Source organism: Pogonomyrmex barbatus, unplaced genomic scaffold (genome assembly GCF_055798465.1).
Source record: "Pogonomyrmex barbatus isolate J1 unplaced genomic scaffold, ASM5579846v1 scaffold18, whole genome shotgun sequence".
NCBI classification, from domain to species: Eukaryota; Metazoa; Arthropoda; class Insecta; order Hymenoptera; family Formicidae; genus Pogonomyrmex; species Pogonomyrmex barbatus.
In genome coordinates this window covers 671,133-696,743 of record NW_028297114.1, presented here as the reverse complement: position 1 = coordinate 696,743, position 25,611 = coordinate 671,133, and the positions used below count along the sequence as shown (strand labels likewise).

The window sequence follows — 25,611 nt, the reverse complement described above, 5'->3', positions numbered from 1 at the left end:
CGCACGAAAGTCACGCACGGACGGGATAAACGAGTTTGACGAAATATCGAGATATGTTCAGTATTTTCGAAGAGGATTAACGGTTGCCGGGCTGCAGGCCGAGCTTGGCCGAGCAGCGATGTTACGAATCCGAGCACCGAATTACGCGAATGTCCGACGGGGCACGCGTCCTTGGCGATAATAAATATTCTTCCACACGTGCACATATGAACGCGCTGGAAATTGCGGAGCACCGGCAGTCAAGCCGCGAGCGTTTGCGAGCCGGCGCGGATCGCTTTCGGATCGCGAGCCTCCGCGATTATTTATTTCCGCTGCGCGGGATTGTGATTTTCGTACGAATAATGTATGCCTCTCTTTCCCTCCTCCCTCCCATCTCGTGCCACGAGAGAGTCTCCCGTCTCTCTCTCCTGCCCCGTTTCCCGATGACACAGATAGCCCTTCTTATCGCGGCTTTTTTTCATCGTCTTCCGAACGAAAAGTGCCGGTCAAATCGATAAGTGCGTCGCATCGGGATCTCTCTTCGTTGATAAACTCTCATCGAAGAGAAGAATCTATAGTCATATATAGTTTAGCGATATAAACGCGATCCCGGCGCGCCGTTAGAAACGTTATTAGAGGCGTTTCGCAATCGAGCGGCGGGGGAGGGGGGAGGGTTTCCCCGCGCGCGCAGCCTTCGCCGGCGACATTGGCGTCTTCTCCATTTTTCGAGGTCGTTTATGGATTCGTCACGTCTTGAAATCTGGAGAGTTCGAGGACCACAGGTATCATCAATTAAGACCGGACATTAATCTTGGGACGAGATTGTGCCCTTGTGCACGTCGCTCGAGAACGCGGGGTCATTAGCGCCCTAACACGCCTAACACACGTGAAGTTGCGCGCGTATCCGAGCGTATTCTGATTGCGCGCTTTGTATCTAAATGATTATTAACTCTATTTGATATTAATTTAATAATCATTCATTTCCAGTTATTAGAGATTTTATTATATATTATTATTATTATTATTATTATTATTATTATTATTATTATTATTATTATTATTAGAAATTAATTGGTATTATTAGATATATATATTCAATATTATATTTTTATATTTTAATACTATATATAATAAATAATGTATCTTGAACGTTCGTCATGTTTGACAGAATCAGCGATCGTTTCATGCGCGGAAGATGATATTTGATTCACGTTTAATCCACTTCGCTAAATTCTTTTAAAATCAATTGCATCATCCAGAGTTAATCTTTGGTATTATTTCGCTTCACAATCTCGTTTCTTTTTAATCCGTTAGATTGCTTCTTACTCTTCGCTTTGTCGTCATGGGATGAGACAAATTACCAGCATCATGCCAGCATTATCTCTTGCGGTGCAAACTTCACAACATATTAAATTCGGCGCGCTTGCATCGACGGTGGAATAGAATAAGAAGCTTGCAAAGTGCATGATTTATTGAATAACATTGACATATTTATATAAATTATTGTAAAGGAATTACTTAACAAGCGATAAGTGCACGTGATAACGATAAAGACAAGTCGTCGCAGCGAGCCATTATTGTGATTCTTTTTTTAAGCGCAAACAATAAAAGTCGAAGCGATATTTTTAGCCATTAAACCGGATCGACTTGAAACATTACGCGTTTTTTTCGCGATCCCCTGTCGATTTAATTAGTGAAACGCGTTGAAGGACGGATAATCACGCATCATAAACATCGTAATTTTGCTGATCGATCACGCATGTTTCTTCTTTGGAATACACATAGCGGTATACATATACACTCAGCAGTTGCGCATATTTAATGATAAGGACAACTTCGACCGAGCTCTAGTTACCTTAATCAGCGATTAACTCGGCAGAATTGCTTACAGCACACTTTCTGCCTCTATAATGCGTTATTTGACTTTTCTTTCTATGTATCAAACAATGAAAAATTTATAATTCTATTCTATGCTTATCATTTAATTTTTATTCACGATCAAGTAAATGGAAATTTAACTAAAATCATATTAAAATCTTGTTATGACGCATATACATATATGACATGCGCATATATATTACGTAGTTGATAAACAAACAAAACGAAGTTACCTGTTATACGAATTATATCTATTTCTATGAAAGAGAATTTTAATCTCAATTTAATTAACTTATCCCTTTTAATATCCAAGAAAAAAATAAAAAGTAAATTGAACTGAAATTAAAGTTGATCTATTTATAATTAACATTAACATTAGTTAATTAACAATTTAGACTCCGAAGTTATTTTATGATTACATTTTATTTCCATTGGTATATACATTTTTATGATAAAAAAACAAGGTAATGTTGTAGATCTTTCATAAGGAACGCAACACGCCCGACGCAATAAAGTAAGCTACGATAACGCGAACGCACGTGTTGACGTTTACGCACGTGCGATAATGACGTGATAAACAGATACGCGATCGCGACCGCAATTTCTCCATTTCGTGTAACGTAACCGCGGTTGAGCTTGTCACTCATTTGTCGTCGCACTTCATGTGCCTTTAAATTGCATTTAAATCGTCTAAACAAACGCGCGTTTCGCGCAACAGCGTCGCAGCGAAACGTGTCGATGAATTCGAAAGAAAAATTCTCAGGGAATTCTCATATTTATAATTGCTCCGTTCTTACTTTAAGAACTCAAGTATGTTGCTGTTAAGATGCGGCTGAATGTGATTAGTTTGTGTACTTTATCTTAAGTATGTACTTGAAACAGTCTTAAGTATAAGAATTGACTATGAATATCGCTTAAGAAGAATCATTACGAGATTGAAAGACGGTGATATTTTACCAAGTCGATTCGAACTCCCACGAACCCGCCGCTCGGTGACAAACGCGCAAGCTACCGACAATGGTTTTCGGCGCCGGCGCCAAGTCCCTCCTCCTCCCCCCCCCCCCCGCTTCCCCGCCGCCCTCTCTCTTTTTTTCCCCTACAGCATCAGTGGTTTCCGGGTGTCGCGTGTTCACACCCTGTCTTGCGCTAAGCTAGCCAACTTCGCTAGCCAACTTCGGCGACCCCGTCACATGCGTATGTACGTATGTGCGCGTGCGTGCGTGCGTATGTGCGTACGTGCGTACATGCGTGTGTGCGTGGTGCGTGCGTACGTGATACGTGCGCGTGGTAGATGCACGCGCGCACGTACGATACACGTGTCCGTCTGACACACGTCGGTGGGCCCCACGTTTCTTTTCCCCCCCATCGAAATTCACGGTCTGATGGCAGAGGAACCTGGACGTGCGAACCGATCGAACAGACGAGTGTATAACGGTGCGAGGTGTATACGTCGACGCGCCGCTGCGTGCACCGCGACGGCTTCCCTTCGACGAGGGCTATCGATCGCGACAGTGTCGCGACGAGGGCGACCGTCAGGAGATTACCGGCCGGCTCGCTGGAGCTGGGAACAGCTGTCATATAGAAAAGGTGTGTGGAAGGTCACGCCGTGTTCGCGGAGACTGACTCGCGAGATTGACCGTGGAAACGTTGCGACACGTGGGGTACGTTTAACGGACGAGAAAGAGAGAGAAAAAACGAGCGGGTAATTACATCACCATCATTTTGCTCAATGGGAAATCGACTTGGGTCGCCGGCGAGTGGCGCCGACGCCGCCCGCGCATCACGCGACCGTCGAGCGACTACCTCCACCTCCACCTTCCAGCTCCAACTCCCTCCCCTGTGACCGGTATCGGATTATCGATAATTCAGCCGGTTGAATTAGAGATTGATTACAGCGGTAGTTAGAGGTGATAAGAGGGTTGCGCTTCGGAAATTTTCGCACTCGTTAATTGACGAAATTGCGATCAAGTTATGAGAAGATGCACGCGACGTGGGTATCATTTATGTATTTATTTCAACGGAAGTCGTTCACCATTAGGCGCACGACAATCCGTGAAAATAATCCAATTTCAAGGATTTTTATTGTACAAAAAAGAAAGGAACGAACGCGAAACTCGCGATGAATAATCGGAGGTGGACAATGCCGCGACGTCCGTCGAGCGGGCATCAGCCACGCGTCCGCGCCCACGTTCGTCGCCAAGGAATTCTCGACTCACGTTTAACGTTAGTCTTCATTATGAGCGCCCATAATAAGCGAGAAACACTCTGTAGTTTTGTCCTCATTTTCCAAGAACGAGACGTTGGAATAAGGCTCTGTCTCTTTTCAGATGATAATTTCGGACTTTGTACTTTGCAAGTACTTTGAGATGTCAAAGGTCAAGTCTTCGGGAATGAGAACTTACATTCCCGGAATATGTTAAGGACATCGTTGTTAGATCTTAGTAAAATATACGTAGCAGCGTCGATCGGACGGAAATAACGAGGAAAAAAGAAAAGGATGCAAAGGATGTTGATGCACACATAAGAAACCTGTCTGAATATTAAATGGCAGACAGACCAATGAAATAATGAGAAAGAGCGCATGTTTGTCATTTGCAGAGCAAACAACGAATGTTTAGATCCTCACACCTCGGAGGCCTTTGAATGTGAAACACAAAGCTCACACCGCGCACAAGCAATAACACAAGTAATAAGTGGTATCTGAAGGTGTATCTACACATGACGAAGTAATTGTGTATTTGTGGAGGTACATGGTCACAAAGCGCATAATTCGCACGGCATATTCTGACCTTAAACCCCTGTAACGCGCAGTTTTATTTCTTATGTAAGTGCTGACATGGCGCAGCAGCAACGTAGCGGAATGCATCGTTTGTTTGTTTGCAAATTAACGGTGTCTTCGCAACAACGAAGTTATTGGAAGACTAGTTTGTGTGAGTACGCGGTGTAGAATCTCTTCTGAGAATAATTATTAACGAAATTCCTTGTAAGACGAAACAGAATAATTTTCACTGGAATAAAAACGTAACATAGTATCATTTAAAAGTTTTTTTCTTTTCCGATATTTTTCTCAAAGTAAGTTTTTGCGTTTGTACAGGATCATTTATACGTCAAGAACTCCAAATGCCACCGCTTGATTGGATAGATAAAATAAATCAGATCTGTGAAGTTGTCTTGCTGAGAAAGAAGAAAGAAACATCATTTATCTTCCATCAGCCCGTAAGCTCTAACTAACAGCGATTTACAACTGCATTCAATTAGAGAGAGAAAAACCGAGAGCCTGAATAGAAACAAATACCTTTCGCATTTTTGCGGCGTGGCTATGAGGGGATTGAGAGGGCTGGGTGCAACGCGGCGCAGCGTGGCGCCCTTGCAAGGACAGCAGCCTTTTCAATGTATTCCAGTCCGCAAATTTTTAACTCACCTCACCCGTTACGCGTTTCATCGAGCCAAGCCGGCCATTCTCGCGCTTGCGTGACGGCGATACGCTTTTTAAATTGCAAATAATTGATTGCATTTGCTTGAGAGCACTCACTTCAAATATACGGATCGATTCGAACGATCATGTCCGATTGTGACGTAATCGGAAGTAATTGACAATACTTTCGTTGAGAATGAATTATTTGATCTTATTTCAGAGAAGCAAGGACTTTCTACGGTTTTTATTAATAAGTATAAAGTATCGAATGGGAAAATAAAGCAACAGAGAGAAAGGAACGAGTATCTTCTTCTAGAGAGATACCAGAAAGATATTCCAGTCCGTCTCGATTCTTGATTATAACTTGATCTCGGCATGGAGACATGGGCCTCTCTGTCCCGCATCTCCCCGTCGCATTATGTCCTCTCCCCTGCTACTTTCCTTGCCAGAACGCGGCTCCCTTCGTCGGCCACGTCCAGCAGAAAAGGCAACCGTTAAGACTTGTCGAGATGGATTTACATAAAGTGTAGGTACGCAGAAGGAGAAAGGAGTAGCCAATCATGCGTCTAAGGAACGCAGCAACTGGCATCCTTCGCGTTAAGCACTCGACCCAGATCGGTCGAGTTTTTTTTGTCTTGTACGCGAGTATGCGGGTTACGCAGTTATGCAAATCGGCAGGCGGGACCCTTGCGCGATTCTCCGCGGAACGCGACGCGTTCCGCCAACAACACGTCACGCTTATCGAGCGCATATCTTTAACTCGCTGAGGAAAAGAAAAAAAAAAATATCAGCAAATACATTGAAAGCTCGCGAGCCGTTGAGGCAGGCGTTTTCTTGCACGCAACTGCGTTGCAATTTGAACAGGTGAGTGCTCTTTTCCGATATCAGAGGAACGCGATGCAAATGTCAAATGTATACGGTGTCACGTCGAAGCGTGAATCTCGAATAATGAACGCGGCAATGCCAATTACCTGGGTAACTAATTACAAAGGTAACCATCTCGAAGTGTCTATCATTGCCCTGTTCTGATTCCTCCATTTACCGAAATACGTTTGGTATTATAATTCGCATTTCGTTTATCACGGTGTACGTGCTCTCGTGGGAGCCTTCGACGGAGGGGGGGGGGAGGGACCATCAGACTTTGCTCATTAGCAAAGCAGCTAATGCAGAGCGACGACTTCGGTAGAGACGCCAGAGCCGTTCTTTCTCTTTCTATCCTTCTCTCTCTGTCTCTCTCCGTTCCATTCGCACTCACGAGAAACCAGTTGCGATTTTTCACGCGGTGGGAACTAGAAGCCGCTCCCTACTATAAATAGCCTTCGGGTTTTGCACTGGGGCCGGCGACGTCGGCCTCCGACGCGGCGACGGCGGTGACGGTGGTGGCGATGATGGTGGCAGCGGTGGCAATGTCTGGGCCGATATTACTAACATGCGTCTAACAGGCATTCCTGTCGCGTGCGAATAATCGATCACCTATCTACTAGTTGAAGCTTCATCATTTCTTTTTACACGATTAAATTGATACTCGAGGAAAGAGGGAGTAAACTGAGAGATTGCGATGCATTAACATGTATATATATATATATATTATACGCAGGTATTACACGCATGAGATCGGAGCGCAGCACAGAGGGAGCGAAAAGAACAGGAGGTCCGTGCCGCGACCTGCATCGGAATTTTTATTAGGAGGAGAGCACGGCCCTCGTCTCTCCGCTTAAGACGAAAGTACGAGGTGGCACGACCAAATCTGGAGCGTATAAGATTAGAACGGCTAATTGTCGAAACGGCTCGTTTCGCACGCCAATTCCTTCGCGAATTTTGCAACGCGAGAACCAGAAGCACAGCGGAATGGTACGCAGCTATATATCCCACTCGTATCCTTTTGCGGAGAATTCACGTTTGTTGAACAGTAAATTGTAAACATTTACATTTATGTCACGTGATAAAAATCAAAACGAAATTTTCGAGGGAGGCTCGACCGACGTATCAGGAAACAGCGCAATCAGGATTGCTTTAGTTACGTACATCTGTTGTATCTTCGCGATAACGTAATCTTATCGAGGAAAGCTATTTCCATTATTCAAACAAGCAACTGTTTTTCACTTCACGTAGTTTGCAATATATAGTACAATGTTAATTGTATTTCATTCGCACGGTTCATAAATTATCAAGTAGAACATCACAAATGATCTCGTGAAGGCCGTGCGAAAAATATGGAAAACTAGGATACAGCAAGATAATATCCAACTGACGAAACATCTACAGCGCGTCAACTCGAATACGTTAAAAAGGATCGAATACGTTACAAAAGCCACATTAATTAAACAGAGTGTAATTTTTATTGTCGGTTTCCTTGCTCCATTGCCCCATAAGTTATATATGATATGCCTTATCTCTCGCATCATCCAAAATAGAATCGTTTCGTCATGGAATATGAGACAGAGTGACGCACGTGTGATGTGAATGATTTAAAATCGCTTTGTCGGAGGATATGCACTCAGAAGACGAAAAAAACAAATCGAATATAAATAACTCTAATTCCGGTGATTCCGGTTGACGCTTATTAGCTGCACATAGCGAAAATGAGCGGGCAGGACGGCTTATAAGAAGTACGATTGCAACAAACGTTTCATCAGTCGCGTATCCACGCTTCCTGCGACTAGCAAGCGGATTCAAATTCGAATGTTCCAAATGTGAGTGACCCCTCGCCGGTCGAGAAGCATCTTCTTTCCTTTTTACTTCGCATTCGTTTGGCCCGCCGAAGTTTCATCGTCACCGGCGGCAACGGGGGAACGTGTCGGACTAGGTCCGATTTTGACAAATCGAGGTCCGCCTCTGTCCTCGGGGAAGAGACAGAAACGAAGAAGAAAAAAAAGGGGAAAAAGATCCCTGCCCTGAATCATCCGGGGCACTGTGCGCCGAGCCGAATCTAGCCGCTGAAACGGACCGGAGAATCTCGGTGAGCCGAGTCGTGTCGAGTCGAGTCGAGTCGAGTCGAGTCGAGTCGAGTCGAGTCGAGTCGAGTCGAGTCGAGTTGGGCCGAATCGGGCTGAATCGCGTCTTGCCGCAGCCAGCCACGCCGGACCACGCCGCGCCGGCTAAAGCATGTGGCCAGTTTCCGTCCGTCCTTGATGCGTGTAGGGTTGGTGCTCCATTGACAAGTGCGCGGGACCGTTCGTTCGTTCATTCATACGACGCTCGCCCACTCACATTTCGAAAAAGCCTGCCTGCTCGGAAACACCGTCCTCCACCACCATCAGGACGGCCGTCGTTGCCACCGTTCTGCCGATCGATGTGGTATCCTACACAGATAAAGATTAAACATGCAGATAGTACAGATGATTTCATATACGCGGCTCGTATGATATCAGAACTTTGCGGCTTTGCGACTTAAAGAGAGCTGAAAGAGAGGCTCGGCTGCTTACATTTTGTCGCACAATTAAACATGAAAGTTTTGAAATTTCTGTTTGGATTTATACTTGTTTGGGAGCTTTTTCAAAATTGGGATATCAATCTGATATATTTAGTTAGAAAAAAAATTTGCATAACTATTAATTGATTATATACTACAAGTATGTTGTGACGACGTTATTAGAATATTTGATATTGATTTACGCTTCACAGAATCACGTAGAAATTTATAAATTTGAAAGACAAGACGCAAGATACAACCTGTATTATTTACATGGAAAATATAGTTTTAAAGAGTACTTTAACAAATAGCAACACGAGAAAGAAAAGAGAAATTGGCAGACGATATAATAAACGTTCGCTTGGTCAATAATTGCCAGTATTATCCATTTGCCGTCTTTTCTTTCTTGCCGCCTTTTCTAATCTAAAGACAATTGTATCAATTGTATCAATAATGATTCATGCGGATCATCTGTCCGCGAGTCTAATTAGTTCTGAACGAGTCCCGGGCGCGCACAAAGCGTAATGTTCGATGTTAAATCTTGCGACTTGTCAAACCTCTCCCTTTCTCTCTCTCTCTCTCTCTCTCTTTTGCATATCGTTATTATGCAATGCGCGAATAATGTCATAAATAACATTGCGTTTGCATACGCATGACTGCTTGCTTCGAACGATATGTACGAATGGCGAATTATCAGTCTTCAATGATGAACTAATATAGAAAATTGCATATGTACACAACTTCTCTAGACGCGCCTTTTTTTGCTTCACGCGATTTTGTAAGAAGGGAAAAAGAATAATGACAAGAGATACATAAGAGATAAATAAGATAATTGTAGATAGTAAATAGAGATAGCGAAATGAACATTATATCCGAATTTCTTTTTCAGTTGCTACAGATTTGCCGGAAAACCAATCTGAAAGCATCCTGAATGCTGTGCTCGAAAGTCCAATAAGCGATTTTGGACATCTCTGCCGCTGGACCAAGCATTTGCAGCTAGAAATATCTCAAGGAACGTATACGAGTGTCCCCGTGCGCTACATGCGCTTGCTTCTCGGAACGACTTCCGAATGTCACGGCGAAAAAATTCTCGTGACACGAGATAACGATGTCAGGATCGATAGAGTGTTATTAAAAACGAACATCCGACGCGTACGAAGTTATTAATCGCGCGATTAAAATTCAATAGAAGGATATCCTAGTTTACAAGAAAGTTCTAATAAAAGTTCCCTTTCTCTCTTTCTCTTTTTCTCTTTCTCTCTTGCGCATTGAGAATACAAAATACGAAGAGACCATCCTGAGCGAGATGGCGTACGACGACGTTATTCTTCATATGGGCGAATTCGGCCGCTACCAGCGCAGAGTCTATCTTCTGCTCTGTCTTCCAGCGATATCATGCGCCTTTCACAAGCTAGCCGGTGTATTTCTTGGAGCGAAAATGAACTCGAGGTACAGTTCGAACAAACGTGACAATAATTACTGGATGATGAATCGCGAGGAATTCGCTGTTCGAACGAGAAACTTCTTTGCCTCCAGGTGTTTACTTCCACACGAGCACGCGGAAAACGCCACGTTCCATCTCAATCAGGATGTATTGAACGCGAGTTATCCGTGGGACTACGAGCTCCGAGGGTGGTCCCAGTGCATGAGCCGTGACATTATCAGCCTCGCAAACGGTACGATCGTTGGAAACGTAATTGGCAATGGCACCGAAGGAGGAGGCATCAGTAGTTGCAAGCAATATGTATACGACACGAGCGTGTATAAAAGTACAACCACTTCCGAGGTACAGAATAATGATTATTTAAATTATCTTTGTAAAATAAAGTCTCGCGTTTTCTCAGTGTAATAGTCGCACGAATGAAATTGAAGTAGAAATCAGATAAATTCGATAAAAAAAATCTATATGAATCTCGAAACAGATGATAAATATTTTTTCTTCCGCAGTGGGACTTGGTCTGTGACAAGGCGTGGCTGAGAGCGACGGGGGACTCGCTGTTCATGGTAGGAGTCATGCTTGGCTCGATGATATTCGGCGGTTTGTCCGATAAATATGGTCGTAGACCAATTTTCTTCCTGTCTTTAGTCATACAGCTGGTCGGCGGCATACTAGTTGCTGTTGCGCCCGAGTTTATTTCCTACGTAATCTTCAGGTTAATTGTTGGCTCAACCACCAGTGGGGTGTTCCTAGTAGCTTATGTCATAGGTAACTAAGTTTTTATTCGTCTATCGTTTGTTACAATATTTAATGATATGTCAAAAGATTTTTTTTTAACAAGTTTTAATTAAATCACGCGAAGCATAAATGCAAATGATTATATCTTACAGCTTTGGAGATGGTCGGACCGAAAAAGCGATTAGTAGCCGGAGTCGGATGTCAATTGTTTTTTACTACTGGATATATACTCACCGCTGCCTTCGCGTATTTTATTACTGACTGGAGAATGTTGCAAGTAGCTATCACAGTACCAAGCATAGCGTTTCTACTTTATTGGTGGTACGATATATAATATATAATATAATATTATGAAGAATATATATGTATGCTGCTTAGAACATATATATATATATATATATATATATATATATATATATTCTAAGCAGCATATATAATTCCGGCAGCGTCATGATTTACAAAATGATACAATTCGCGACAGGTTCATTCCTGAATCCGCGCGATGGCTTCTAACGAAAGGTCGTCTTCGAGAAGCCAAAGATCTGCTGCAACGTGCTTCTCTAGAGAATGGTGTAGAGATGCCGAGTGAGGCTCTAGACACGCTTCTTAATAATAACAGCGAAGATAGCATGCCCGATACAAAAAAGCCTTCACTCTTTGATCTGTTCCGTTATCCGAACTTGAGGCGGAAGAGCATTCTTCTATTTTTTAATTGGTACAATCGTTGTATAATTGGTACCGTTGTTTCATGTTGTTACGTTATTTATGTTTAATAATTTTATGCTGATTTTAATTTTCTTTATACAGGCTTGTCAACAGTGGCACGTATTATGGATTGTCTTGGCACGCGTCCAATCTTGGCGGTAACGACTACGTTAATTTTGTAATATCTGGGGTAGTGGAAGTGCCGGCATACACGTTCCTGATTTTCACACTGAATAGATGGGGCAGAAAAATAATTCTTTGTGGCTGTATGATGTTGTCTGGATTAGCATTACTTGGCACATTATTCGTTCCTGCTAGTAAGTATAAATTAACAATTTTGTTAAACTATTCATGTTACATTTTCTTACACGTGTAATAAGATTATCTTTATAATCTACGAAATAACATTTAAAATAACAAATTTATTTCCAGATATGCCATGGTTAATCGTCTGCTTGGCGATGATAGGAAAACTTGCTATTACATCCTCTTATGGTGCAATTTACGTGTTTACTGCTGAACAATTTCCGACTGTCATACGAAATGTTGGATTGGGTGCGAGTTCTACTTTTGCTCGAATTGGTGGCGTTATCGCGCCATATGTTAATCATCTGGTATGTTATATTTATATACTCATTCCTTGATATCTTTATCAAACCTTGAATTTATCACCTTGAATATTATATCATTCTTTGATATAACCACAAGTAAAAGATATGTATGTCTGATTATCATAGATTTTCAGTAAACGAAAATGGATTAAAATATATTAAAATTTTCAGAAGTATGCATTCGTGAATGTTGAAATGAATCTATATCAATATGCCCGTTACTTTTGTATTGTACTTTTGTATTGTACTTTTGTATCATTTATAGAAATTGAATGAAACATATTTTTATACAGAAATAAGTTCAGTTTTAAAAAATGAATCGTAAATACCGCTCAATTTAAAATGTTGAATAGGAAATGCAGTTTTTCAATCCAATGTAATCCAAATTCAGTCCAATTTAATCCAATTGAATACAAAAAAAGATTTCCATATATGTGTGTGTGAAAATATTATTATATATATAAACGGATACAAAGACACTGGCCATTGAAATAGATTCATTTCAACATTGACGAATGTATACTTCTAAAAATTTTAATCTATTTTAATCTGTTTTCGTTTATTGGGTTACATGAAACCGTGAAACTATCATGTTATCTATTCATTCCAGTCGGAAATATGGACGCCATTACCACTGGTTATATTCGGATCCTGTGCTTTAATCGGCGGATTAATGTCTCTTCTTCTTCCGGAAACATTGAACAAAAAACTTCCTGAATCAATTCAAGACGGTGAACTCTTTGGAAAGTAAGTCCTTGATGTTTTGTCATCTATCTATTGTACAATTCATTACTTTATTTACATAAACGGTACATTATTGAACAAATTTTATAGGAAACCGAAGAAGAAAAAGAAGAAGAAACAACAACAATTTATGCTCGAACAACTGAATGAGATAGAAATAATAAAGCCTTTAAAGGCGCAGGAGAAACAGAACGGTGTGCATGAGAAACAGAACGGATGACATTAATTTACGAATATCATCGGTATTACACTCAAAATATGTACCCGATTCCATACTTTAGATGTCTGCCATGTGCAGTACATACGCCTATGGGGAACAAAGGCGTAACGCAATGATCATCGAATTTCCATCCGAACTTTTAATATCTACAATTGATTAATATTTGTTCGTGCTTGGTCGAGCAATTGTTTCTCAATTGGGTTGGATTGGATGTAAAACAATTATTTATACAGAAACGAAAGTTAATCAACCGTCAGAAGAATATATATTTCGTATTCGAATATATATCTCGCGTTCTAATACCTTGAAAATATAATAAATACGATGATGGCTTTTATTTAGCTAATGTCGATCGTACGTAATGTGTTGCAATAGTTATAATAGATTGTAAGAATTCTGCCGACAAACATATCAGCACTATTTAAACATCTAAACTTCTTTTATAAAAAATGGCTACAGATTATGTATGAAACATTGCAACTTATTAATATAAAAACTTTTTGCTAGTACTTTTTGCTCTTCCTCTCTACTTATCTCCTTTAATTTGTTGATAGCTGACTAAATATCGCCTGCCATTAGTCTTTATATTAAAAGCATCTAATAAAATGTTTTATTATACGTTGTATTATAATGTAATTTTAAACTCGAAGAATTTAATTGTAGAAATAACAAGTGTTCTTTACAAGATACGTACGTCATTGAACGGTATACTTAAACGGTACGATCTTTTCATTAAGATAAGTTCATGATAAAGATTTCAGATCTGTGAAGGAATTCAATTGAATAATTTTTACACTAGCCTTATTTTATTCATATGTCAATAAGAAGCTTTTGTCAAACATTTTACATTTTTCAAGCATTAGTAAATTTAATATGTATTCGTATAAGCCTTTTACTTCCAGATATTGCATTTCTTTTCGGGATTCATCGGACTGCCAATCGGACAATTGAAAGCTTTGCCAAAATCTTCTGAATTTGAAACGGATCCTATTGCTCTCAACCGTCCAGGACTATGATTATCATACTTGGCTTTAGGAACATATATAATTATCATGTGAATGTTTATCACATGTACATTGGCACAATTTTATAACAAATATATGTTTATTTCCGCGAAGATAATATTTTATCGCTCCATCCATTAATTGTTTCCTATCGCATCTAGGATAACATTAATTAGAATCTATTCTTATAGTGGCTAACCGGCTAACAAAATTTTTTCAATGCGCGCGATTTCTTTTATGTCTTTTATCATATTTCTAGAAAATATATATTTTATAAAAGATATATATTTTAAACGTAAACCGAAGAAATCTGCACTTCTTCTAATTATCTAATAAAAAAATATGCTTATTATCTTAGTATAATATAAATATTCATATATATTAAAAGAAAAGTTGTGCTTTGTAATAATTTTTTTTTTTAAAAAGAATTTATTTATGTTTAATTAATTCTAGAGAATATTATGATAAATATGTAACAATATGAAACAATAGAAATCAGGAGAATAAATTTACAAAAATTAATATTTTTTTAAATGTACTCTGTTTCGCAAATTTAAATAGCATATTAAATATTATTAAAGAATTATCCATAAATAATACTTCATCAAATTTCATTTCTTTAATTTCTTTATCTTTTTAATTTTGTATTTTTAATATTTGCTGTTGCAACTAATTACTATTATTAATCAATTAAACAATAATACGCAATTTGATTGAATATAATGTTAAAAATAAAAAAAAATTTTTAGAAAATACATTTATAGGCATGCTTTTATTTTATTTATTGATACATTCGAGTAGATAATTTTTGCAAGATATTTATATGTAAATTAATTTGCAATATTTCTTTCGATTACTTCCAAATGTTGCATTTTTTCTCGGGATTCATCGGACTGCCAATCGGACAATTGAAAGCTTTGCCAAAATCTTCTGAATTTGAAACGGATCCTATTACTCTCAACCGTCCAGGACTATGATTATCATACTTGGCTTGAGATATGGTAGCATTTCTATCCGAAATTCCGCACCATAACTGTAAACATTACTGCATTTTTACAAAGCACATAAATTATTACAGCTTTTAATAAACATATATTTATGATATCTACATTAGCGAAAGATAAGAAGAAAAGTTGATCGTTAGTTATGTCTTCGTGGCCTGGCAATGCGGTGTCCGGTTTCTTGCACTCCCTTTCTCTCCTTTTATAAGCCCTATACGCAGCCATTAATCCCATTGAATCCGCCATATTGTCGCCTATCGTTTTATTGCCATAATTCTGCAATTTTTGTTAATTAATAAAACATTTTTGCATTGCATGATAAATAAATTCAAATTAAAATGCAATTAAATACAAAATAACGTACTTCTATTATAAAATTTGTTTCTTTGTCGATGGGATAATTATTAAATTGATCCACAAAACACCCCACTTTTTTGTTGTATGCTTGAGCCATCGCAGCTAACCATTCCACGGAATCACCATTCTTGTCATACAAAAGTCCTGAAAATTATTTTCTTTTATTTTTTATTATCACAACAATTAAATACTGTAATTTAATAAAATAAATAATTTAATGACAATATAAAGTACCATCATCGTCGAATCCGTGATTAACTTCGTGAGCCATAATTGATCCAACCATACCATAATTAATAGCTCTGAAATAAAGATTAAATTTAAAGAAACTTTATTAAAAATTGAAAAGTTCCTGAAGATTATGTAATTGTAAGTTATTTATATTTATTGTTAGTCGCGTTTTTATTCACTTACTGCGGTCGATCGTAGTCAAACCACGGGCTCTGGAAATCCGCTGCCGTGATGGCTATAATCGAAAGAAGATTTAATTCGTGAAAATTAATTCGTGAAAATTTAATTCTAATAAAAAAGATATATTACATACCTATCATGTTATTGTATGGCGAGAAATAGGCATTTACTATTAAAGGATTTAGCCACCTTCTATAACATAAAATTTATGACAGTCACATGAGAACACTCTAAAAAATGAAATTATAATTATGCTTGAATAAATACAAATGTACTATCTTACGAGTCATAATCCTCTGGATTCTCCGTCAATCTCCGTAATCTCTTCCATTTGTAATATCTCTTATAGCTAAGCGTATTTTCATAATATGAGTTAACGAGCACGAGCTTTAACAAAATGGGATAATTAAATAAGACAGTCACCATCAGTGGAATCTGATAATAAATTTCAAAAACTTACACCTTGATAATATCGTTTAATGATAGTGCTATTTTTATACCAATCTGGATATCCAATAAATTTATCCATATTCACTAATTTTGCTAAAATGAAATCCTTGGTCTTTTCATCCATCCAATTTGATTCTTTAATTTGATATTCAACTTCTTTTTGTATATCATCAACCATGTCTACTGCCTGAAATAGAAATAAATGATCGAATTAAACTCGGATCGAATTAAGACGGAAAGTTCATATAACGAGCAAAAATTTTTTAAATTTTTAATAATTAATACAAAACGCTCACAGTTTCTGCGATTTCATCGTCGAAATGTTTCGTCACATACACATACGCTGTGATATGGCTCATTTCTACTTCATTTATGCATCTCAATGATCTATGACAACAATTTACTTTATTAATTTGTGATAATTTAAAACTAATTAAATTTTTGAATTCACGTGTTAAAATATTACACCATATTTAAAATAAAAAATTAAAGTTAAAATTAATACAATAAAAAAATTGTATTTTTAGTAAGTCAATAAACGATTAACAATTATATAAGAATTCGATGAGAGCTTGCATCAAACCTGTATTCATTATCTTCTTCACTCTCCTCGTCTTTCACTCTTCCCATTTCCCATGTATCGTACAATTTTCTCATTTCACTTGTAGTAGTTTTTAATATATTGCTCAAAAAGTTCCAATGTATATAATTCACTGAAACATACTTCATATGAACGACTTTATCTATTGATGATACTTTTTTATTACAGCCAATTTTTTTTCAAAATTTTTTCAAAATACCGATCGTTCGACTCGACGATTTGTCCAACAAAGATACGAGACTTCTAAAGTAACCTGGTGATCCAATTTCCACATTTAAATTGCTATCAATGTTTGGTACGTGGGCCTCGTCGAACAATTCTTTGATCTTGTACGGCCAGTTAATCTACGTTACGTTAATCATATTTAATCATGACTCTTTTAAATTTATTTTTAAGTTATTTAATCATGATAATTACGAGTGAATTAAATCGAATCGATTACAAAAAACTTACTTTGCTCTTGGGACTCTTAGATTTCTTTTTCTCATACCATTCTTGAAATTCATCGAGCGTCATCTCCAGATCGTCAGAGGAATCCGAAGCAATCTATCATTTAGTCAGAGAAATGTATTGTTAAACATTGCGAATTATTAAACATTCTATTCTCTTATCTTATGAAACGATGTCACACTCACATTTGTTAGTTGAAATTGAAAATCGATCATGTTTTGAATATCTTGCTGCATGTGTTCCTCCGAAATTGGTATGCCTCTTGCTTTAGTAATAGCGCGAGCTACATTCAAAATGTAATTAGCGTATAGCTGTATCACATCGACATCATCATCCATTTCTTCATTATCCATTTCTTCAATAGTTGATTCTTCATTAGTCGTTTCTTCGCTTATGCTGTCACTTGTTTGTGTTGTCGTCTCTAAGATTTCCTCTAGTCTTTCCTTATGTTCTTTCTTCGCATGATTTTTTTTGTTTTTCCGCGCATGTAATTTTTCACGAAGAGTCGTTGTTACTGCCCGTCTTTTTATTCTCTGTTTCTTCATTTTATGATTCTCTTGTTTCTTAGAATTAATGTCGCTCTTCGCTTTTTTACTATGTTCTAATTTCTTGTTTTTCTTTCGTGTAAATTTGCCGGCCTTTTTCTTATCAATTTTCTTCTTAGTATCATCATTATTATCCTCGTTTGTATCATCATCACCATCATCATCATTGTCATTGTTATTGTTATTATCATTATTATCATTAACATCATCATCATCATCATCATCATCATCATCATCATCATCATAATCATCATCATCATCATCATCATAATCATCATCATCATCATCATCAATTTTATTGTTATCGTCTTTATTTATAATTTTATCAGTTTCTTCTTCACTTCCAGGTTCTTGACTGTCTTGCTCGCCGCTATTCTTATTTTCATCGCTCACATCTTCGTCGCTTTCATCTTCTTCACTCTCATACTCCAAAGAGCTCATAAGTCTGTATGAATATGGAGGTAAATGCGGAGTATCGATCTAGCGAAAAAGATTCCCATTTTTTTAAACGATTGAATTATCGATGTGAAATAAAAGCAAATATTTTCATGCAAATTTGGATCCATGTAACACGTAATGGCAAAAATCACGTGGAAACAAAATGCTTGATAAAACAACGAGATAATATCACATAATATAATAACTTGAAAATATAATATAATCATAAAAATAATATGATAATTACAAAGATACTAATCCTAATTAAAATAATATATATTATAATAAGTACATTTATACATACGTGTATTTTTCCAAAATTTTCCGCACTGTCCGAACTGTCCGAATTCTCCGAACTGTCGGAACTGTCCGAAGAGTACGTGTTTATGCGCACATCATGAAAAGCATTTCTTCCCATCAAGCGCATATATTGATCGTCCACTTTTTGCCAGGTGTATTCTTTTTCATTCCATTCTTCCGTGTCCATCGTTATCGGCCAGCCGCCCATTCGAGCTAGGGTATGGACAATTGGATCGAGTCCTTGTCTATCCATTGAAGCTAAAAATACTTGATGAGTCAACAAACAATCGCACTACGAAAGATATTAAAATAATATATATTTAAACTTTTGTACGGCGCTTCGATTACCCGAGAGAATTATTTGCGTTTACCTGTATCCATGCAGACAGTGTACCATTGCTTCGCAAGTCTTACCGCTAAAATATCATCGATCTTAGGACCCTCGTCCAAACTCTCTGCGGAATGTCATTTAATATTTAATATTACTTTCATATTACAGTTCACGCTAATCAGGCATTTACCTCGTATTTTCTTTGTAACGCTTTCCTCTGCCTTATCGAACGACTCCCAGGAATGTTTTCCTTCCGGAATGGGATTAGCTTCCGGCCATTTACCACAAGCGTATTCGTAAAAATCGTTGCATGGATCCACAGATGGATCTATGCTCGATGATAATATCTGAGCTGATAAAGTAAAAATGAGAGAAGAATAACGATAAGTGAAGATATGAATTTTCGGACTAGCTAATAAATTGGAGTTATAGTTGATGTTTAATAAATACCGAATTTTTCACATTCCTGACTTTGGCATACGGTCCGCTCGATTTCCTTCTCATTTTCATTTAATTTATTATTTTTTAAACCAAACAACCATGCCAAACGTGAAGCACTTTTCTCGTTTTTCAACGATGTGGCATCCTTCATCAAGAGCACGCCGATGAAGGCGCTGCGAAGAAATTATTAATTATAAAATATTTTGGATTTATCAAGTGAATATTACCAATCAAATTCATATAAATATAAATCTAAAAACACAACGTAATATATAAACATTGATAGTGTAATATATAAAAATAATAATGAAAAAATTGTGAATAATATGTAAAAATAGTGGTATGTAATATGTAAAAATAGTGGTATGTAAAAATAATAATTCTTAACTAATAAACTACTTCAGGAGGCAAATAAAATTAATATAAAATTCGAAATATGAGAAAAATATTATGTAAGTATCATTAAAACTTTTCTAAATCACAATTAATTAGTAAAGATAATTAAAAATTAATTGATTAATTTAAAATTATAAATTGTCAGTTTGTTTATAATTAATAAATCGTGTTTAAAAAACGAATACTACTTACAGTATAATAAACTGCCTCATCGTCAAAGTAGTTTGAAGCTAATAATTTTTATTGTGCTATATGATAAATATATTATAATATACTTTATACCACAATAAATGATCTATTGCTCAGCTTACTCTTTTTATACCTTTTTTTATACATGTATTACTATTTAGGCGGAAAAATCTCACAACCATATCGAATTGATAAAGTCGAAGGTCGGAGATGCATCTTCCTTCTGATGTTAATGAAACTGTGTCTGTGATAATGGATATCAATTTATATCAAATTTGAGGAACATTAATTTTTATAATTGCTTTTTCTCTCGGTAGTTTCTATTAATAAAAGGTAAGTAATACATGATTGATGAATAGTGAATATCTAAACATAAGTCTAAAGTAAAGTCTAAAATAAGTAAAAATGCTTTTTCTTCCATCCATAAATAATAAAAAATGATAGATAAAAACAGCAAAAAATCTACAAAATAATTTAAAAGCAGCTTTATTATTCTATTTTATTATAATTATTATTCTATTAATAAGTATTATAAGTAATTATGACTACTACACGAAAATTTATAATAGATAACTTTTCACTATTTTTTCGAAAAAAGAGAAGGTACTATTATCTCCTTTAATTACGATGCAATTTTATCAATGTTATCTATTATATATCTATCGAATAATTTTAATTAGAAGCAAAATAGAAGCAAAATTTTTACCATGGTCATCAAAATATCATGTATTTATATAATCAATGTACTTACAAAGTATCTTTTTCAGGATATCCGTTGTTTAATGATGATGATTATGTATATCCGTTATTTAATGATGACAATTATATATATTTATGTAATGTAATACGTATAAAATGCAAAAGTGAGAACAAATTACTTGCAAAACTACAAATTGGACGTTATACCAATAACATTATTAGAATATTAATTTTTTCATTTCTTCCGTTTTTATTTAATTTTATTTATTATAAATTTATTGCAAATAATTACATAAATTACATACTATTGTCATCTTGTAACGCAAATTTTTACTTATTTATGTTTACAAGCAACACTTTTGCAAGGAAAAGTGTTTACGTCCACACGAGCACGTGGAAAACGCCACGTTCGACATCTCAGTCAGGATGTATTAAACGCGATGTATTATTCGTGGGACTATGAAACTCCGAGGGTGGTCTCAATGCATTCGAGTCGTGACATTATCAGCTTCGCAAATGGCACGATCATTGGAAACGTAATTGGCAATGACACCGAAAAAGGAGGCATCAGTAATTGCATGCAAAAGCAATACGTGTACGACACGAGCGTGTATTGTAAAAGTACAATCCGAGGTACAGAATAATGATTATTTAAATTGTCTTTGTAAAATAAAGTCTCGCGTTTCCTCAGTAATGGTCGCACAAGCGAAATTGAAGTAGAAATCAGATAGATTCGATAAAAAAAATCTATATGAATCTCGAAACACAGATGATAAATATTTTTTCTTCCGCAGTGAAACTTGATCTGTGACAAGGCGTGGCTGAGAGCGACGGGGGACTCGCTGTTCATGGTAGAAGTCATGCTTGGCTCGATGATATTCGGCGGTTTTGTCCGATGAATATGGTCGTAGACCAACTTTTTTCCTGTCTTTAGTCATACAGCTGGTCGGCGGTATACTAGTTGCTGTCGCGTCCGAGTTTATTTCCTATGTAATCTTCAGGTTAATTGTTGGCTCAACCACCAGTGGGGTGTTCGTAGTAGCTTACATCATAGGTAACTAAATTTTTATTTGTCTATCGTTCAATACTTACAATATTTAATAATATGTCAAAAGATTTTTTTTTTAAGAAGCTTTACTTGAATCACACGAAGCATAAATACAAATGATTATATCTTTTACAGTTTTGGAGATGAAAAAGCGATTAGTAGTCAGATGCCAATTGTTTTTTACTACGGGATATAGTCTCACCGCTGCCTTTGCGTATTTTATTACTGACTGGAGGATGTTGCAAGTAGCCATCACAGTATCGGAGCATAGCGTTTCTACTTTATTGATGGTACGATATATAATATATAATATAATATTGTATATTTATTCTATGCAGCATGTATAATTCCGGCAACGTCATACAAAATGGAACAATTCGCGATCAAAGTTTATTCCCGAACACGCGCGATGGCTTCTAACGGAAAGTCGTCTTTAAGAAGCCAAAGATCTGTTGCAATGTGTTCTCTAGAGAATAGTGTAGAGATGCCGAGTGAGGCTCTGGATAGCGTTTCTTAATAATAACAGCGAAGATAGCGTGCTCGATACGAAAAAGCCTTCACTCCTTGTTCTGTTCCGTTATCCAAACTTGAGGCGGGTGTTATTTTTTAATTGATAAAGGCAGCTTCTGTTTTTTAATTGGTACAACCGGCCGTTGTTTCATTTTGTTACGTTATTTATGCTGAATAGTTTTATGCTGATTTTAATTTTTTTTATACAGGCTTGTCAACAGTGGCACGCACTACACGGAAAAAAAAGATTAGTTGCAGCAACAACAATCTGTGTGTGTGTGAGAGAGATTAAATTTCAGTCATAATAGATAGATATCAAAATCTTTAACAGTGTAACCAATTTTAATTAACTGTAAATGTTATAGATAAGAATAACAAAAATTTAGTCACAGCAAATACTTTTATTTATGAGTAGTCGTGGAAACATTGTGGAAACAAAACGTTTGATAAAACAATGAGATAATATCACATAATATGATAAGTATAAAGATACTAAATATATAATAGAATCATAAAAACAATATGATAATTATAAAGATTCTAATCCTAATTGAAAAAATGTATATTATAAATACATATATACATACATGTACCATTTTTCTAAAATTTTTCGAACTGTCCGAACTGTCAGAACTGCTCGAAAAATACATGTTCATACGCACATTATGAAAAGCATTTTTCTTCCCATCAAGCGCATATATTGATCGTCTACTTTTTGCCAAGTATATTCTTTTTCATTCCAAGTATATTCTTTTTCATTCCATTCTTTCGTGTCCATCGTTATCAGCCAGCCGCTCATACGGGCTAAGATATGGACAATTGGATCGAATCCTTGTCTATTCATTGAAGCTAAAAGCATTTGATGAATCAACAAACAATCGCACTACGGAACGTATTAAAATAATATATATTTAAACTTTTGTACGGCGCTTCGATTACCCGAGAGACTTATTTGCGTTTACCTGTATCCATGCAGACAGTGTACCATTGCTTCGCAAGTCTTACCGCTAAAATATCATCGATCTTAGGATCCTCGTCCAAACTCTCTGCGGAATATCATTTAATATTTAATATTACTTTCACATTACAGTTCACGCTAATCAGGCATTTACCTTGTATTTTCTTTGTAACGCTTTCCTGTGCCTTATTGAGCGAATTCCAGGAACGTCTTCCGGAATGGGATTAGCTTCCGGCCATTTATCACAAGCGTATTCGTAAAAATCATTGCATGGATCTATGCTCGATGATAATACCTGAGCTGATAAAGCTGAAAATGAGAGAAGAATAACGATAAGTGAAGATATGAATTTTCGGACTAGCTAATAAATTGGAGTCATAGTTGGCGTTTAATAAATACCGAGTTTTTTACACTCCTGACTTTTGCATACGGTCCGCTCGCTTTCCTTCTCATTTTCATTTAATTTATTATTTTTTTAAACGAAACAATCATGCCAGACGTGAAGCACTTTTCTCGTTTTTTAACGATGTAGCATTCTTCATGAAGAGCACGTCAATGAAGGCGCTATGGAGAAATTATTAATTATAAACTTTTTTGGATTTATTAACTAAATATTAACAATCAAAGTTACATAAATATAAATCTAAAACAAACAAAATGTAATATATAAAAATTAATAGATAGTATAATATAATAAAAATAATAATGAAAAAGTTGTGAATAACATATAAAAATAGTGATATGTAAAAATGATTCTTAACTAATAAACTACATCAGGGAGCAAATATAAAATTTGAAATATGAGAAAAATATTATGTAAGTATCATTAAAACTTTCCTAAATCATAATTAATTAAAGACAATTAATTTAAAAGTAATTATAGAAATTGTCAAGTTGTTTATAATTAATATCGTGTTTAAAATCGAATACTACTTACAGAATAATAAATTGCCTCATCGTTGAAAAGTAGTTTAAAGCTGATAATTTTTATTGTGCTATATGATAAATGTATTATAATATACCTTATACCACAATAAATGATCTATTGCTCAGTTTACCCTTTTTATACATATATTTATGTGGAAAAATTTCACAAACATATCGAATTGATAAAGTCGAAAGTTGGAGATGCATCTTCCTCCTGGTGAAATTGTGTCTGTGATAATGGATATCAATGTTATATTAAATTCGAGAAACATTAATTTTTATAATTGTTTTTTTCTCTTTCGGTAGTTTCTATTAATACAAGGAAAATAATACATGATTAATGAATAGTAAATATTTAAAAATAAGTCTATAAAAAATGCTTTTTCTTCCATCCATAAATAATAGAGTGTGGTAGATAAAAAAAATCTAATTTAAAAGTAGCTAATTATTATTCTATTAATAAATATTATAAATAATTATAGCTACTACACAAGAATTTATAATAGATAATTTTTCATGTTCCTTCAAAGAAAGGAAAAGTATTATCTTTTTTAATTATTACGATGCAATTCTATCATTGTTATCTATTGTTTGACTATTGAATAATTTTAATTAGAGACAAAATTTTTAACATAGTCATCAAAGTTTCATATATTTATTTAATTAATATATTTATAAATTATCTTTTTCAGGATATCTGTTGTTTAATGATAATAATTATGTATATCTATTATTTAATGATGATGATTATATCTATTTATGTAATGTAATACATGTAATACATGTAAAAAATGTATGTAAACATGTAAATGCAAAAGTGAGAACAAATTATTTGCAGAATTACATATTGGATGTTATATCAATAAAATTATTATAATATTAATTTTTTCATTTTTTCTGTTTTTATTAATTGCATTTATTATAAATATATTGCAAATAATTACATAAAATACTATTATCATTTTGTAACCCAAATTTTTACTTATTTATATTTACAAGCAATACTTTTGCATGGATTTTATTTAAAATAATATTTATTCTTTAAATAAAGAATAAACTCTAATACTTTTCTTAAGAAATTTATTTATTTATTTGTTAATAATTAATAATCGTGATTGATTACATTCTAAACATAAGCTGATTTATAAGCTATAAGATTTGATTCATGTTATTTCGGATTAGTAATTTTTATATTAGCCAATCATATTTAATGCATTATTCTTAAATATTTTGATTATTGTGTGACAAATTCATTGAAACGAAAGTAATAAACTTGTTCGGATAATAATAAATATATAATAATGTATACGAAAAACAGAAGAGAACAATTTTTATAAAAATTAAAATGATACTTTTTGAATATGTATTTTCTTTTATTTACATTAAAGATAGTGTATTAAATGTTATTAAAATAA

The 25,611-nt window shown here is 35.6% G+C and overlaps 2 protein-coding genes and 1 pseudogene across 11 annotated transcripts; 2 read left to right on the top strand and 1 right to left on the bottom strand.

The window, feature by feature from the left end:
- The first annotated feature begins 210 nt into the window (after nucleotides 1-210).
- On the top strand, nucleotides 211-14,262 carry LOC105428761 (Organic cation transporter). Of its 9 annotated transcripts, none has more exons than XM_089075152.1 (13): nucleotides 211-761; nucleotides 3,247-3,444; nucleotides 4,185-4,787; nucleotides 4,952-5,073; nucleotides 9,574-10,133; nucleotides 10,221-10,470; nucleotides 10,632-10,890; nucleotides 11,013-11,181; nucleotides 11,342-11,575; nucleotides 11,668-11,882; nucleotides 11,998-12,179; nucleotides 12,787-12,923; nucleotides 13,011-13,649. In XM_089075152.1, exons 5-13 carry the CDS (start codon nucleotides 9,991-9,993, stop codon nucleotides 13,138-13,140), a joined length of 1,719 nt encoding a protein of 572 aa, XP_088931278.1. In that variant the 5' UTR covers nucleotides 211-761; nucleotides 3,247-3,444; nucleotides 4,185-4,787; nucleotides 4,952-5,073; nucleotides 9,574-9,990; the 3' UTR covers nucleotides 13,141-13,649. The 9 variants fall into 9 exon arrangements, with proteins under 9 accessions (XP_088931278.1, XP_088931285.1, XP_088931277.1 ...); XM_089075151.1 differs by lacking the exon at nucleotides 211-761 and adding an exon at nucleotides 2,954-3,055; XM_089075158.1 differs by lacking the exon at nucleotides 211-761 and adding an exon at nucleotides 14,043-14,262 and having other exon boundaries at nucleotides 2,960-3,444; nucleotides 13,011-13,162.
- A 639-nt stretch (nucleotides 14,263-14,901) lies between these two features.
- Nucleotides 14,902-20,213, bottom strand: LOC148936975 (neprilysin-like). Its single transcript, XM_089075150.1, has 18 exons — nucleotides 20,058-20,213; nucleotides 19,479-19,642; nucleotides 19,219-19,380; nucleotides 19,069-19,152; nucleotides 18,702-18,955; nucleotides 17,600-18,439; nucleotides 17,418-17,510; nucleotides 17,164-17,308; nucleotides 16,947-17,076; nucleotides 16,660-16,750; nucleotides 16,374-16,550; nucleotides 16,197-16,300; nucleotides 16,047-16,105; nucleotides 15,917-15,968; nucleotides 15,737-15,804; nucleotides 15,510-15,646; nucleotides 15,254-15,421; nucleotides 14,902-15,177 (listed from the first exon to the last, which is right to left on the bottom strand). Exons 1-18 carry the CDS (start codon nucleotides 20,075-20,077, stop codon nucleotides 14,998-15,000), a joined length of 2,928 nt encoding a protein of 975 aa, XP_088931276.1. The 5' UTR covers nucleotides 20,078-20,213; the 3' UTR covers nucleotides 14,902-14,997.
- A 1,337-nt stretch (nucleotides 20,214-21,550) lies between these two features.
- Nucleotides 21,551-22,089, top strand: LOC105428787 (organic cation transporter protein pseudogene; annotated as a pseudogene). The gene is made up of 2 exons (XR_016138845.1): nucleotides 21,551-21,807; nucleotides 21,937-22,089. The product of XR_016138845.1 is annotated as an organic cation transporter protein pseudogene (transcript).
- Nucleotides 22,090-25,611: the final 3,522 nt, after the last annotated feature.